The sequence below is a fragment of the Phyllostomus discolor genome, chromosome 10 (assembly GCF_004126475.2).
Source record: "Phyllostomus discolor isolate MPI-MPIP mPhyDis1 chromosome 10, mPhyDis1.pri.v3, whole genome shotgun sequence".
In the NCBI taxonomy this organism is placed as follows: domain Eukaryota; kingdom Metazoa; phylum Chordata; class Mammalia; order Chiroptera; family Phyllostomidae; genus Phyllostomus; species Phyllostomus discolor.
Window position 1 is genome coordinate 15,360,820 of NC_040912.2, and position 15,516 is coordinate 15,376,335.

The following is a 15,516-nucleotide window of genomic DNA, read 5'->3' on the forward strand; positions in this document are numbered from 1 at the left end:
CTCATGGGATGAACTTTGTAATAGGGAAGTGACTCAGTGGAGAGGGTAAAGGACACCTCCAAGAAAGAGTGGCCTTTGAGCCACGTGAGATAGAATGCTTCGTTTTAGAGGTAAGCCACTCACTCTCTTGCTTGCTTATTAATTTGCATGTTCAATAAACATCTGTCACGTGCCAGGCCTTTCTGTGTTAGGATGAGAAATAGCGATCACAGTTCCTGTCCTCAAGATGTCATCCTTCAATGGAGAACACAGGGGAAGTGGGTAATTAGACGTTGATGTGATAGGGTTGATGTCATGGCAGGGTTTTGGGGATGTCATCGGGACAGAGGGAGTTAGTGTCAGGAGACTTGTCAAAGAAACTGAGTTGATAAATAGGAGTGGCCATGTGTGTGGTGTGGTTCATTACCTTTTGGGGTTCATAGGTTCCATGAGACTTCGAACTCTAGACTCTGCCTAGAACAATGTGCCTACACATAAAAATTGTATATACTCTCAGAGGGTCCTCTCAGTCCCTACAGCCCCTCCATGAACCCCTAGTGAAGCGCTCTTGTCAGAGTCTGTGCCCGGAGAGCCGCAGGGGCACGATGCCTTGGAGAAAGCCCGCGGCTGCTTTAAGTGAGGACTTGGGAGAGGAATTTTCCATTGTGCCTGCTAATGGAAAATCAAGCAAGTAGCTGTGGCGGTTCCAGCAGGCCTGAGAAATCCCTTTGTGATCACTTTTTCTTGCTCGTGTTGGTGGTAAGTGAGAATATAAATACAGTCAGGAACATGGCTCAGGGCAGTGCAAGTTAAGACCTGCTAAACTGCGAACATCCGTTTTTCACCTTTTTTTAAAAAAGTCAATATTTTTATTACTCCATAGGTATTGCATCTTAAAGTAAGTATGTGTTTTACATGAGTAAATGAAAGAAGAAGTGTGATTTCAAAGTACAGAAGCCAGCCCTGACCAGGGAAGTTAATGTAAAGTAGGTCAAAGGCGCCGGCTCTAGTACCCATTCAGAACTCACAGACGGGACGGCAGCGTGGCCGTGAAAAGGAAGTCAGTCTGGGTTACTCACCCGAACAATGGAGCAAAGATGCGGAGCAGGGACAGCGCTGAAGCCCTCCTCTGTTTCCTCACTCCTGAGGGGCCTGCGCTAAACACCTGGGAGTCTCCCTCTTGTCAGCCAGCGCCTGCTTTCAGCTGAAGGCTCCTAGTTATTGTTGGAGTTTTTTGTGCTCCCCACCATCCCTTTCAGAGAGCAAGGACTAGAACCGGTTTTTGCAGATCTGGTGGCTGAAGGATGTTTTGGGGACAGGGGAGATTTCTCACTGACCTATTCCAACCAGGACGGAGGTCCACAGGCAAAGGCGTGAAGGATGATGGCGCCTTCTGGGAATACACCCTGTCTCCCACCTCACCTTCCGTATCACTGATGTGTCTACAGAAGTCCCTTCACTCCTGAGGCCGGTGTCCCCTGCTCGGGTCATTTTTCCTGTCCTCCCGTGGTGCTCTTCCACTTTCTCGGCTTTATTACCTGTCTCCTGTCTCCCCATCTTCTGAGCCCCTGTCCCCTGCAGTCACTTCCCAGAACATTCCTGTGCACGACTCTCTCATCACCCTGACAAGGGAATGCTTTTTATCCTTGACTCCAGTAACCGCCTTTCTACACCGCCACATACCAAGGCCAGGGCAGCATCTAGAACCTCTTGTTGGTGTCTCCTAGCCAGAGACTGCCAGGAACACAGCCATAGTTGAACAAGTTGGGTTTATGGCTGGGCACAGTGATGGAGACCCCACACCTTGGGGAACTGGGGGGCAGCTCACTGCACGACAGCGATAGAATAAGGGACTTAGAAGACTTGGGTTTGTGTTAGGTGACTTGGGGGGAGGTGTAAAGAAGAGGGCTTTGCTCTGGATGAGATGCTGTCAGCAAGTGGGGGACTGTGACTGGGTATCTTAAGTCGTACCTGCAGAGACGGTAGGCAAGGCCGAAGCTCAAGCTGTCAGTGGGAAGGAAGCAGCAGTCATCCCATTACCTGGGCTTTTTGGTATTTTGTGGGTTGGCCAGTGTTCATGCCTCATCCCGGTTCAGATACAGTTACCAAGTGTTCGTGTTTTGTTCCATCTTGGTCACAGAGTGGCCCTTTCTGACACTGATTTTCCATGAAATCATGGATGTTCCACAGCAGAACAACCAGGCCCAGCTTTTGGGGTGAGGCCAGCTCCTGGATACCAGGGACTGCATTCTCTTTCTGGGTCTTCACCACTTTGGACCACTCAGCTTCAGACATGCACTTGCCTCCTTGGTCAAAGCCTCCACCTGCTTCCTCCTCTTCCTCCTGACTACTCCCTTAGCTCCGGGCAGGCATGGGGGGACTGTCATCAGCCCCTCCATGTTTCCCAGTTTGTCGGTTCCATTCTTGGCTCACTCCTCGCCCTAACCAGACAGATATCACGGGGTGGTGAGTGTCGTCCTGGTGTGCTGACGGCCGCCCAGAACCCCTCCCCTGGTCACGTCCTCTTGTTTCCTTTGCTGTCTGTCTCCTGGGTGGGCCCGTTGCTCACCATTTCCCTCTGAGGTTTCTGAGCACTTCAGCAAAAAGGCATAAAACCATAAGCAAGTGTTTTCCACCCTCAGCAATCCACGAAGTACCCGGAAGTCCTTTTTGCATAACTTGTTCACCGCCTGTCGCACCCCCCGAACCCATTTTTCCAGTCATCCCATTAGGCCGCCAACCTCTCCATGAAGTTCCATTAGATGGTCTCAGGTCCCACTGTACTAAGAATTAAAAACCATCTCCTAGGATCTACCTCAACTTCCTTATTGTCTCTGCTTTTTTCTAAATCTTCACTATCCCCTTCTTCGCCACCCTCTCTGGAAGGATGAAATCTCAGTCCTTCTGTAGCCTCACCCCCACACTTGTGTTCCAGTCCTGTCATATCTCCCCAAAACCCCCCTCACCTCCCTGCCGTCCCAGCCACGCAGGCTCTTCTCTCTGAGTGCTTCCTTTCATGACGACATCCCCGGGATGTGGCCTCCCTGTCTGTCCACTTCTCCCCACGCACTCACACCTCAACCCTGCCCTTCCCACTGCTGGGCCCGGAGTGGTCTTCTCCTCACTTTGTCGCAGACTTACCATCTTTGTGAACTTGACAGCATCGGACTTTTTCTTGGAATCTCTGGAGACGGCGCCCCCCCCAGGTCTTCCTGACTTGTCTCGATTGTACTTTTTTTTTTAAGATTTTATTTATTTATTTTTAGAGTGGGAAGGGAGGGATAAAGAGAGAGAGAGAAACATCAATGTGCGGTTGCTGGGGGTCATGGCCTGCAACCCAGGTATGTACCCTGGCTGAGAATCAAACCTGCGACACTTTGGTTCACAGCCCGTGCTCAATCCACTGAGCTACGCCAGCCAGGGCCTCAATTGTACTTTTTCATAGTCTGTCCCTGGGGCTCCCCCATGACCCTGATGCCCTACCCCTTCCCCTGAAGGAAAACACTTTCTGTGTTTTCTCTTTCTTTATCCCCATCTTCCTAGTTCCCTTCCTCTCCTCTGAACAACCTCATCCACTCCCGAAACTTGAGTAATTCAGATTGGTCTCTGTCTTTGACCTTTGTTCAGAGGCCTCGTTCTTTCTTTCTGACTGCCTGCTCACCACAACAGCGTGATGAATTGTATTCTCAGCGCTAAAACACCATCTGCCTGAAGCTGGACTCATCACTCGCACCAGAACCAGTTTCTCTGAGCATTTTTGTTCCCGTTAATGGCGTCCCATTCTCTGTCGCCATCAGGTCCCATGGGTTACAGCTTTGCCTTGCCTCCTGCATTGTCACCTCCTCTTTGAGTGCTCACCAAGTTAGACTTGGGCTGGTAGGGAGCCTATTAACTTGTCATTTAAAGGCAGGGCACGTGTCTTAGTCATCTCTGCATGTCACTTGGTGACCAGCACAGTGCCTTACCAAGGGAGGGCCTCACTGTTTGTTGAATGAGTGGCCATAAATTGAGTGTGTTAATGCTTTACTTGCATTTCATGAGCTATTTGTCACTGAACATATTTTTCATCATTAGTTCTCTAATGCTTTTATTTTTTAAAAGATTTTATTTATTTATTTTTAGAGAGGGAAGGGAGAGAGAAAGAGAGAGAGAAACATCAATGTGCAGTTGCAGGGGGCCGTGGCCTGCAACCCAAGCATGTGCCCTGGCTGGGAATCGAACTTGTGATGCTTTGGTTAGCAGCCCGAGCTCAATCCACTGAGCTACACCAGCCAGGGCTCTAATGCTTTTATTTTTAACCAAGCAAGCACCGCAGTAAAGTTTCATGCTCAGAACCCCAGCCAGGGTACTTGCACTCTCTTTCAGGAAGAGCGAGCAGGAAAGGACGCAGGTGTCGGGAGGCATTAATTTAACCTTTCCCCTTTAGAGCCACATGCAACACAGAGGGTTATTATGTGTTCACAGCAATTTTAAAAAACTCACCTCTCCCTTTATACATTGACTGTTCTGCTTTTTCTCTTCTTTATTTTGAACAGGTTTTCAAAATGGAAACTATGATTGTCGTTAGATGCTACTGATAGTCCATCAGCGTGATTCAGCTCTCCCCCTGCCCAGCAGAGTGTGGCTGCTCTGCGCGCAGCCCTGTGACACACATTAGTTACACAGGCGTCAGTGGAGCCCTTCCCATCCATATGTGTGCGCGTGGCCCGGGGAAGTTAATAATGCCATATATCACGTGCACGTAGAAGGGAAAATGTACTTCAGAGTGACAGTGGGCTCGTGGAAAATGAGCATTGGCTTGTAAGCAGGGGAAGACCAGGGAAAGATTGTTGTCCTTTCAAATCTACTGTGTACTGAATCATTTGTTTCTGTGTGTCTCAGTATCCCAGACCCTCATTCACTGGGGGTCTTTTGTTGTTGTTTTTTTGGTCAATACATGCCTCTCTCTTTAGCCACCGTATTTCATGTGGATAACAAAAGAACCCCTTTGGAGAAATGAAAGATAGCAATTACGCATTGGTATTCATGTTACGGAGTCACACCGTGGTCCTCGGGGAGTTGAACAATGACTATCGCACATTAATTGCCACAGTAACTGCGTGTCTGACCTTGCTGAAATGTAATGCACCAGCTTTACATAGTGAAATTGTCTGCCACTGAAAGAGTTAAAAAAAATCATTATAAAATTATACTGCCGTTTAGAATGACCAGTATTTTTGGTTTTGAGACAATCCCAGAGGACTGAAATGACTAGGTCGCTACATTCTCTTAGGAGTCAGGCCCTGGGAGTTGAAATCATAATTTTTATCACTGATTTGGCTGGCAATTACGACGAGATGAGTGTCTTTTTTTAAATGAAGGGTGAATAAAATACATTGACATCCTCAATAGATCTGTGGAACTGATTAATAATAAGGCGGAATGGACCTAGTACCTTTTATCATTTGGGGGGGAAATGTTCTTTATGTCTGTAGTTAATTATAAGGTGGGATTTTCTGCCAGGAGCAGAAGCACGCTGGGAACCCTAGGGCACATTTCCCTTTTTAAAGAAATGACATCATTTTTAAGATGAAGCCTACTTACTATGAACTTTCCTTGCTTTAGTCTTTTGCTAAAATCCTCAGATGTACAGAAGCTAGATTTCTTACATGCATTTTAAAGTTCTTGCCCACGCCCACCCCCACCCCCACCCTCCCTAGATATCTTACACTTAACTGTGTGTTGCGTGTGTATCCGGAGAATTTCACCTAACTCTGGGAGAGTTCATCACTCGGGGTTGGGCTGCGCTCTGCTGGGTCAGCAGTGAGCCGGACGCCGACACGGACAGCCGCGTCAGCGGGCCACTGGGCTCCGGGCTGTGGGAGCTGCGTGTGCAGAAATGAGTGGTCGTTCAGCCTCCTCCCTTTTCAGAGGGACTGAGGAAAAGAAAGTCAGTGCACTCACCCATGACATCTGAATTCAGCCTAGATGAGATTCTTACTGAAGATCCATTTTTTGCATGGACCCTGGGAAAAACAAGTGCATGATACATTAGAAAGCCACCTCAAGTCTGGGAAAAAAATGCACTGAGTGATGACAGAATAGGTAGTTTTTGCCTTACCTTTCATAGCAAGGCTGTGACGTGAACAAATACGATATGTACCTTCCACAACTACTCAATGTGGCTCATTCATTTTTTTAGTGTTTAAATGATGTTGTAAGTACCTTTCCCATTTTAAAAGAGTGATTGTTTAATAAGCCTCAGCCAGGTAACCAGGTAAAAGGGAATACACATGCAATTAGCATGTTGTGGTTTTTGGGACTTTGAACTGTGAATGCCATACTTCACATCAGTCAGGTAGCTTTAAAATTGAACTCTCTGAATCCTAGCCCCACTTTATTTTTTTCTGTTTGCTTTAAAGTATTTATGTCTCCCTCACGCTTTGCGTGTCCATAGAACTCGAGCCCTGACACGGGCCAAGAGGGAGATTCTTGAGCAAGACTCCTGATTTCTTCTGAATCTTTCAAGAAAGTGATGGTGCAAAGCAACCCAAGGAAAGGCAGCCTTACTTAGTTCCTTTCTTTTTCTCTTCCATTTCCTCTCTCCCGTTTTCCCGCCCCCACCCCCAACTCAAGCAGGACGAAGAAGTGGTGACTGTGAGAGAGCAGGAGCGCAGTGTCCTGGTGCTGAAGAAGGTGCAGCGCGGTGGCCCGGCCCCCCCAGGCGGCAGCGCCGACAGTGATTGGAGGTGAGTTCCCACCGGCACGCGCTCCTGTTTCCTTTCCCCTGCCCGCCCGCCGCCGCCTGCCCTTCCCGGCTCCCTCTCACTGGCTGGCTGGCTGGCTCTCGCTCTGCCTCCTTTTCCCTCCCCCTCCCTTTTCTCTCCGCCTCCCCAGCGTTCTAGCTGACTGCAGAGCCCTTAGCAGCCAGATGGACTCAGTTCTCAGTGAAAAGACTGAGGTGGCCAAGATCTTTTAGCATTTAGGGGATGCCTTTGTTAGTAGCCGGGCACAATGGGCAGCTCCCGGCTGAGGGTCTTTGACCCTCGTTTAGAGAGGAAGGATTCCGCGGCGCTCTCAGACCGCGAGCTGCCCTTGCCTACCTTCGATGTGCCTTATTTCAAATACATCGACGAGGAGGATGAGGACGATGAATGGAGCAGCCGCTCGCAGTCCCCAACGGAGGACGATTCCGCAGACTCTCTGCTCTCTGACAGATACGTGGTGGTGTCCGGGACCCCGGAGAAGATCTTGGAGCACCTTTTGAATGACTTGCACCTGGAAGAAGTCCAGGACAAAGAAACAGGTAAGACTGGGGTGTCTCCTGCTTCCAGACTCAGTGGTGGCTGCCCTTGTCAGTGTCCTTAGGGGCAAGGCTCCTGCTGTTGCTGACCCCGGGTGGGCTGATGCAGCCTGTGCTCTGTGCCCTTCCCCGCTGTCTTGTTTAAATCCGGTCAATGGACACATGAAGGTCCAAGCAGTTGCCTGGAAAGTAACTGTACAAAGAAAATGATACGGAGGCAAATGTTCTCATTCCTTGGGCAATTTTTACCCGATCATACCTAAAGGCATTTGGCAAGAGGCCAGCATTCAATAGCCAGTGTTCAATAATGGGAAGAAATGCAAGGCGGTTAACAAGCATTCACCTGGCCTGCGCTGGCACTGAAGTGGGGGAATCGCCTCCCGCAGAAATGCCAGCAATTAATGCAAGTGCTCAGCAACTATAAGCTTAGCAACTTCTGCCTTTTCCCAAGTGGTTTACAAACTGCTCAGAGCACGCCCTGCTGTGCAGAACATGACGTGCATAGCTTCTCGGACCAGAGATTGTAATGCACCGAAGTCTCACTGATCAGACTTCCTGTCCTTTCTCTCTCATCCGGGAGCAGTATACCTGTTTAGCTGTTTCACCCTTGCACTTTGGCAGCCTTACTACTGCATGTACAGAACGACCTGCCCACACGGTCTTTCTCACAGAAGAGTGAGCACTTGCTTCTCTTCACCAGAATTTGTCATTTGTTCCAGCCTGGAACAATCATTCCAAAGAGCAGGCCTCTGGCTGCAGCCTGGCTCCTGTAACTTGAACCTCGGACAAAAATGCACTTTTTGCTGCCACCAGAGCACCTGCAAGGCCCACACTTTGCAATAATGTATTGACTGCACCAGGAAAAGGCATGTTTCGGTCGTGCTAGTACAGAGTAACTCCTCGGGTTTTTCTCGTGCTGGAAGGGTTGTGAAATGACAGCTTAGGTGGAAGCAAGAGTTTCCTTGGGCCCCAGAAGGTTTGTCTGAACGTAACCCACATCTGGCTTCCGTGTCGCGTTGTAAAGAGGTACAAAGATGTGTAAAACGTGTCGGCGGGCGAGGGGAGAAAAGCGAAATGGCCCAGCCAGGTATCCGACAGTAACAGTATGGTTGATCTCACAAGTCAAGTAAGTACTTGATTTTGCATATGTATGTTTGGGAGGGGAAATCAGTAATTGTCATTTGTTCACAAACAAGCTAAAAGAAAAATGTGTTCTCGTGACACTTGCTGGGTTGTTTTCATACGCCCATCGATTAGTATTTTGTGCATTTGAGCACTGTTCCCGGGTTCTGCTTCCTCAGAGATAATCATCATGGAACCGGCTGTGATTTTCTGTGTACTGGTCGCCAGGCTGCTTTATACAGGTGGTCTGGACCAGAACGCTGGCAAATGACCCGCCGTGAAGTGGACGCCTTTAAACATGGGTAGAGGTTTCAGAGGATTGAATGCTTTTTTCTTAGTGGCATCTGTTTTTTAACACAAGACTTTGTGTCTAGGTCATACGGATAAGAGTAGACATTATTAAAGCCAACTCGAGGCCCAACTTGACCCCTTCTTTCTTTCTCACTGTCATTAGTTGTGAAAGACGGCCTGGCTGCCCACTAACAGGTTCCCACTATTGGACACTTGGAACGAACAGTCACCCCCATTGCTATTGCTAACGCCAGGGGTTGCCTCCTATTGGGAAATGGGGCTGTGCGTGGTGTCTACTGATTGTTATTCCACTTTCCTATCAATTGTAACAACACAGGGATCACATGTGTCACTTGAGCCGTGTGCTCAGCAAAGCCGATAGGGCTAGGACACAGTGGATAGACCTACGTAGGAGGGGACGGCCCCTGTCCAGGTCAGCCTGTCCTCATCCCCACTCATGTTCTTAGAGTTTGAGGAGGACACACTTCACATTGTTGCACAGACACTTGAGGGAAGAAACCATAACGACTTTTCCTCCTATCGAGGAGAATTTTATGGAAATTAAAATGTCAACTTTAGATTGATGTGCATATAATAGGGACACCTCAGTGGAAGTCACAGGCAATTCTTCAAAACTTCACGCACGGTGCTTTGGAGAAAATTCAGCAGAAAAGCCAGCATGTGGTTTCTGTTGATAAAATTAAAAGAACTATCGTAACTATGAAATACAATGCATTGCGTGTACAAATGGAAGCGAACTGGTTATGTTTGTTGTAGTTTGAATACTACGTGAACCACATATTTGAAGTAATTGAGGCCCCTTGTCACTGACAGAGGGGAAGTCTGGGTCTTTATCTTGGTCAGCCCCATAGACCTCATTATAAAGGCGTCCGTGTGCAGGAGCCGAATAAGAGTCGCATAAACATATGGAGGACAGATGGAGGAAAATGAGAAGGGGCTGCAATAAAAGTATACAGCCGTGTTTTTATGTTCTTGAGCGCCCCTTTCAGGGAGATGGAGCCATATGGGGCTGGGTGGATCCATATGGTGGTCGTCCACGCGGCCCCAATGGCAATGGGAGGACAGGGGACGTGGGAGGAAATAAATGGTCCCGGTGGCTGCGGTGAGCCTGTTCTGCATTCTGACATTCCTGTACCCCTGTCCCCCTCCCAGAGGCTGGGGGAGATAACGAAGCAAGAGATGCAAATTATTTCCAATCTCTTCTCCACAAAAGTCACTCAGTTGTGAAAGGCCAAGTAGAAGAACCCTTCTGTATCACAAAGGACAAACTGAAGTGATCACTAATTGATGTTGACTTAATTAAATGGAATGGAGAGGAGAATGTCAGGGCAACGTGTTTCTGTTGCTACCTGAATTGACACGGTATTCCATCACCAAATGAAACCGAGTTTGAAAAGCAAAAGTAATGTCAGTGATGCTTCAGAGCAGTCTACCAGTGATTTCTCCAAATGGTTAGATCCACCTATTTACCGTGTTGGTTTTTACAATCCCCTGTGTGCCTACCTTTCTTTCCTCCCTGGTAGTGCCAGGCACAAGGAGTCCCCAGGGAATGTCTGTGGACCAAATCCATGAATGAATGACCCGTAGTTGTTTAAAAGGGACCAAGTATTTGATTCTGGTAGCTGGGCATCTTTTTGTACACATGGAAAGGGATTGGAGCCGTTGTCAAAGATTTCCTTTTCTTTCAAGGTGCACGTTCTAACCTGAAACATTTGGAATGTTAGAGAAAAATCATGCAGCTGTATCTTTCATCTCCCCAGAAATAGGGCAGACGTCACTGGGCATTCCCAGCCCGGGAGAGTTACAAGGAAGGCAAGAAGGGAGGAAAACAAGGAGTTGTGAGGAGAGGGGATGGAGGAGCAAGTCTGCAGCCAGCCCCACCCTGAAGGGTCTGCAGAGGGCCCCACCCCCTACTGAAGCCTTTCCCTCCCCCGGAGAGGATGAAGTGTGTTTTATTAGAGATGCTACTGGGAATAACAATTTCTGTTTCAAAGCAGAGGCCAGCTACGCTTCAGATGGATTATATAGAGAAAAACCTTCTTATTGATTTTTCTTTCTAAATCTGTATTATAATGGGTTGACCTTAGAGAATACAGAAGAGGAAATGCATTATGTGTGTGCCCCTCTTTTTATTTCCTATTCTTTATTCATCCTTTAATTTTTTATTTTTTATTGATTTGAGAGAGAGAGATTGATTTGTTGTTCTGCTTATTTATGCGTTCATTGGTTGCTTCTTATATGTGCCCTGACTGGGGATCGAACCCACAACCTTGGTACCTCGGGCTGATGCTCTAACCCACTGAACTACCCAGCCAGGGCTCTTGATTCATCTTTTTGATGAAAATGCACTATGATTACAGGTGTCCCAGAAAAACAAACAAACAGAAAATAGGATAGGGGAACTAGGGAAAACCTACCAGCTGATTCTTATTAGGCTTGACCTGATTTCTGCAAGGTATGGCCGAGTTTTTTTGTTGTTTTGGTTTTTTTTTTTTACTCCATGGGGCTATCACTCAGCATGCTGTATTACTATGTGCTCAGCATGGAACTCTCTACTCAGCCTGCTTCGACTGCGTCCTGGATGCTTAGCACCTCGCAGGTGGAGCACGTCCTTGTAACAAGGCAACAGCCTCCATCAGTAGAGTCCAAGAGTTGCTCTCCCTCTTCAGCCTCATGGCGTCTTCAGAACGTCACTGCACTGGCAGAACCTTGAGTAGAACCAGGACAGTCACCTCACTTTCTGTGAGCTTTAACAAAAAACAAACTTCTATCCCACCAGCTCGAAGCCTATCATAAGCACATGATACATTTTTTCTTGTGAAGAAAGATTAAGAATGCTTTTCTCCTGGTCGTTGGAGAGATAGAATACAAATTAGGTGAGCTTCTTCCCTGGCGTCCTCACCTTTGTGGATTTCCGGGAAGGTGTCCCGTGCTTCCGTCCCAGGCTTTCCCGTCCCAGGCTTTCTCGTGCGGGTGGCACGGCCTGGCCTTTGCAGGCCTGCAGCTCCTTGGCGGGAGGCACAGAAATGTTTAGGTGGTGGCAAGTCTCTCCCTGATTTTGTGCAATTAATGTACACATACAATTGTCTTTAAATCAATATACGTGTAAATTTTATCTTTTTCTGTTTGTACTATCATGTACCAAATAGATGAGTGGGTCTTATCTGTGGCTGCCCATCAGCAGCACGTGGGGCGTTTGAAAATAATACCACTGTCAGGGCCCACCCCAGAGGTTCTGGTGCAGGGGACCCGGGCTGCAGACCTAAGGCTGATGGGCTTTCAAACCCCCCCAGTGCTGCTGATACTCGGCCAGGTCTGAGAGCCACTGAAATAGAGCTTGACTTTGTCTCACTGCCCCCTTTTCTTGTTTTAAGGATGTATCCCAAGTTGCCAATAGTGGTAAATATGTGGTTGCCTCTGAGAGTTAGGGACTTCATTCCTGCTTTCCCCCACCTCCCCATCCCTACTCCCTTTCAAGGGCTCTGTGTCCAGCCTCATGTCCTCTGGTCCCTGCCCTGGAGCCCGTGCAGCCTGAGAAATTCAAAACCCACATACCTGCACTGCTCGTCCGTCCACTGGAATGGTTTTGAGAAAAGGGAACAGAGGAGGCAGAGGTGTTGGGCCCACAGCTGGCTGGCTTCTCACCCGCAGGAAGAGGAGGTGATGGTGCGGTGAACGAAACCCATTTGGAGGTTTGCCCGGGTTCTGTCACGTTACACGAGTCCCTGGGTGGTCCTCGGGTCTCATCGCCAAGAATGCTTACTTCTGGAAGAAATAATGCTTTAAGGAAGGAGAAACCGCAGACAACAGAGTAGAAAGGAACTAACGTGAGATTCTGAAGCCTTGGGTTCCCGTATCTGGACTCCATTCATAAACCAGTGGGAGACTTCACCCAGGTCACCCACGAGACAATCTCTGAAGTGTCTTTTATCACTTGAAAGCTGACTCAGAGGGCTCTATATCAACTTCCTCCCTTTCAAAAGAGAGCACGGAATGAAAGAATTTTAGATCTGGAGGGGCCACTAGAATTCTCGTAGTCAGCCTCCAGAACCTTGTGGTCATTTTATGCCAAGAACACCATCACTCAGCCATTGCACGGGGATTTCGGTTACTCAGTCTAACGTCATGTTGCTTTGTATCACTACTGCATTTCTTCGGCCCCGTCGAGCAGTTAGAATGTTGACAGGGTGGGAAACCTGGGGTCCAAGACTCAGTGGCCATGCCTGGCGATGATTTAGTAAGTACGCTTCTATGTGTGTAGGCTTGTCCAATGGGAAGCTTTTTAAGTTCCTTTGAGGAATTATGCCACAGCATTTCCAAGGAGTAGCTTTGATTTATCACCCACTAGTAAAATCTTTTTGCAGAGTTTTATTGCCAAGCCATTTTGGGATATTCAGAAGCAGTCTGTTGCTGGAGAAAAGCATCAGTTTTCCCCAGTGATGAAATGACTACACCCCGTGTCTTCTACCCGCCACTGCCCTATAATTCCTTTGCTTTTAATTTGACACACTGCTTCTGTAATAAAATATAATAGTGCATTGGTAAGTATTCAATTTCTACATGAACATGAATTAATACCTTAGGAAAATTTAATCCTTCATTCCATAAATATGTTTGACCTCCTATTATATTGGCAGTGTTCCAGATTGAGGAGGAGACAGCCATAAACAAAACATGCGAACTCCTTACCTTTGTGGGACTTACACACGCTGGGGAGGGAGTGAGACGGAAACAAGTAGGGAAATGATGGACATTAAATTATGGGTGCCAAACAATCAATATAATGACAAGTTTAGGATAACTTTGTCTGTTTGTCTTCAAAGATGCTAGAGGATGTGTTAAGGCACTCATGGTATTTTAGAGAATTAGCATGAAACCTCTGGTCCTGCTCAACAAAGTTCAGAGCCAAAGGAAACAGGTTTAAAGGTTACATTGGGGAAAAAGAGGAAGAAAAGAAGCACAAGAAACTGGAAGTAGGTGCATGTACTCCAGATGGTACTCGCAGCAGCCAGAAGCTGTGGACTCTGCATTTGGGGAAGTGTTCGATAGCAGGCTTTTACCGTATTGACCTGTGAAAACAGCTTTCTCGGAGACAAATCACAAGATTACGTTGCCACTTGGGCCTTTTTCAGCTCTATGAAACTGCCAGTTTTGAATATTAGGCTAATTTTTGTTGGCGTACATGCTAATAAAAAAAATCAACAAAAGACTAAATGAATTCATTTGCGCCAACTCCGTCTGCCCTGGGCAGGCCTCAGAGACAGGTGCAGAACACCGCTGTTCAGTGCAGGCTAGTGTTTCCAGGTGCAGCAAAGGCTCGAGGCAGCTACCCGCTGTGACGATGGAAATCCCCGAGTGCTGTTGCGGGAGTAAAAGTGTGCACATTAGAATGTGGTCTCTGCGCTGCACTCTCGTCTTCGTTACTGGGGACTCATTTTTTTCCGTTTGGTTTGGGTGTTTTTTTGTTTTTGTTTTTGGTTGTTTTTTTTTTTTTTTTTTTTTTTTTGCATTCCCTCAGTTTCTCTCCTAATTACTAATATGGAGAATGTAATGTATTTGCTGTAAATGAAGCACTGGGAGATTTTATAAATTAGTATTGGCAGAGTAATGAGATCATTAGAACTGTGGAGGAATTTTCTTCCCAGGTTCCTCATGTATGAAAGCAGAGGACTTCAAGCGTGTGATGCCTGAGGTCCCTTCCGGATTTGAGAGCCAGGATTTGAAAGTTACTCAAGACTATACTCCATTTATCCAAACTTCCTCTCTATTAGATGGGTTCTTGTACAGGATAATTATCTTTATCTAATGAACTGATAAGCTAGGAAAGAAGTTAACTAAGCTGTTTCAGAGATCAAGTGATCATTTGAACCCGGGAATGAATCCCTGTATATTTCTTGCTTTATTCCTTTATCGTTTTTTTCTAGTGACTAGAATCATGGGTGAATGGCACATGTGAAATAAAAACCTGCCATTCCGCTCTAACTGTAAACCCCAAGTCAGGTGCTTTATGGCCACTTAAAAGCGATCTAATCTCCAGCTTCTTGGTTTCCAGCTGTGAGCAGAATGGCCACTGGGTGAGAGAACTGCTTCAAGAAGGTTACAAAAGAAACGGGAAGAAGTCCTAGTTTCAGCTGTTGGTGCTGTCTCAGGCATTCACATGAGAAATGATTAGAAATCAGATTTGGACTGGGGATTTCATCTGAGGTGTTTATCTTCTGGACTAATCTATTCACACCACCTTTGAACATGTGCTATTGTGTATGATAACAAGGGAATTGATGCTCTTACACTGCCAGTAGATTATGGGTTAATTAATATTCTTGTTGGTAATGAAGCAAGGTGAAATGAAGTGAGACAGAACTGAAGCATAAGGTCATTAACATGCACTGATTAATAATGGAAATGTGGAAGTTTTCATTACAGTATAACCAATGGGCAAAGGACGATGTTTAATGGGTAAGGATGTGAGCAGGAGTAGAGCATTTGTTTCAGGGACTTAGTCCCTACTCAGAATGAGAATGGATCATTGGACTGTTTTAATTGCATCATTTTCATATTGACTCCACATGCCCTCTTTCAATACTTAGAGACCAAGTACAACTCTAGAGCGCACTGGAAAGAAACTAAAATATTGTAAAGCCATGGGGAATTAATTCCAAGAGGATCGACAGATAGGAAATGGAGAATGAAGTATGTGAGGGGCAAGAATTACCTTAGAAAGTAGACCTCAATTCTCTTGAGTGTAGAATTTTGGTAAACTTGAACATGCGAGCAGGAGTTTTTAGACTCCCTTCTTTGAATGCTTATCAGGAAAATGCCAA

At 46.9% G+C, this 15,516-nt stretch overlaps 1 protein-coding gene across 1 annotated transcript in view; it reads left to right on the top strand.

The window, feature by feature from the left end:
* The window catches only part of RAPGEF5 (Rap guanine nucleotide exchange factor 5), a 221,849-nt gene that overhangs the window by 147,620 nt on the left and 58,713 nt on the right, over positions 1–15,516 (top strand). Inside the window, exons 10-11 of the mRNA XM_028526158.2 lie at positions 6,598–6,707; positions 7,176–7,264. Of these exons, the coding sequence (XP_028381959.2) occupies positions 6,598–6,707; positions 7,176–7,264 (199 nt within the window). The remainder of the gene's footprint in view (positions 1–6,597; positions 6,708–7,175; positions 7,265–15,516) is intronic.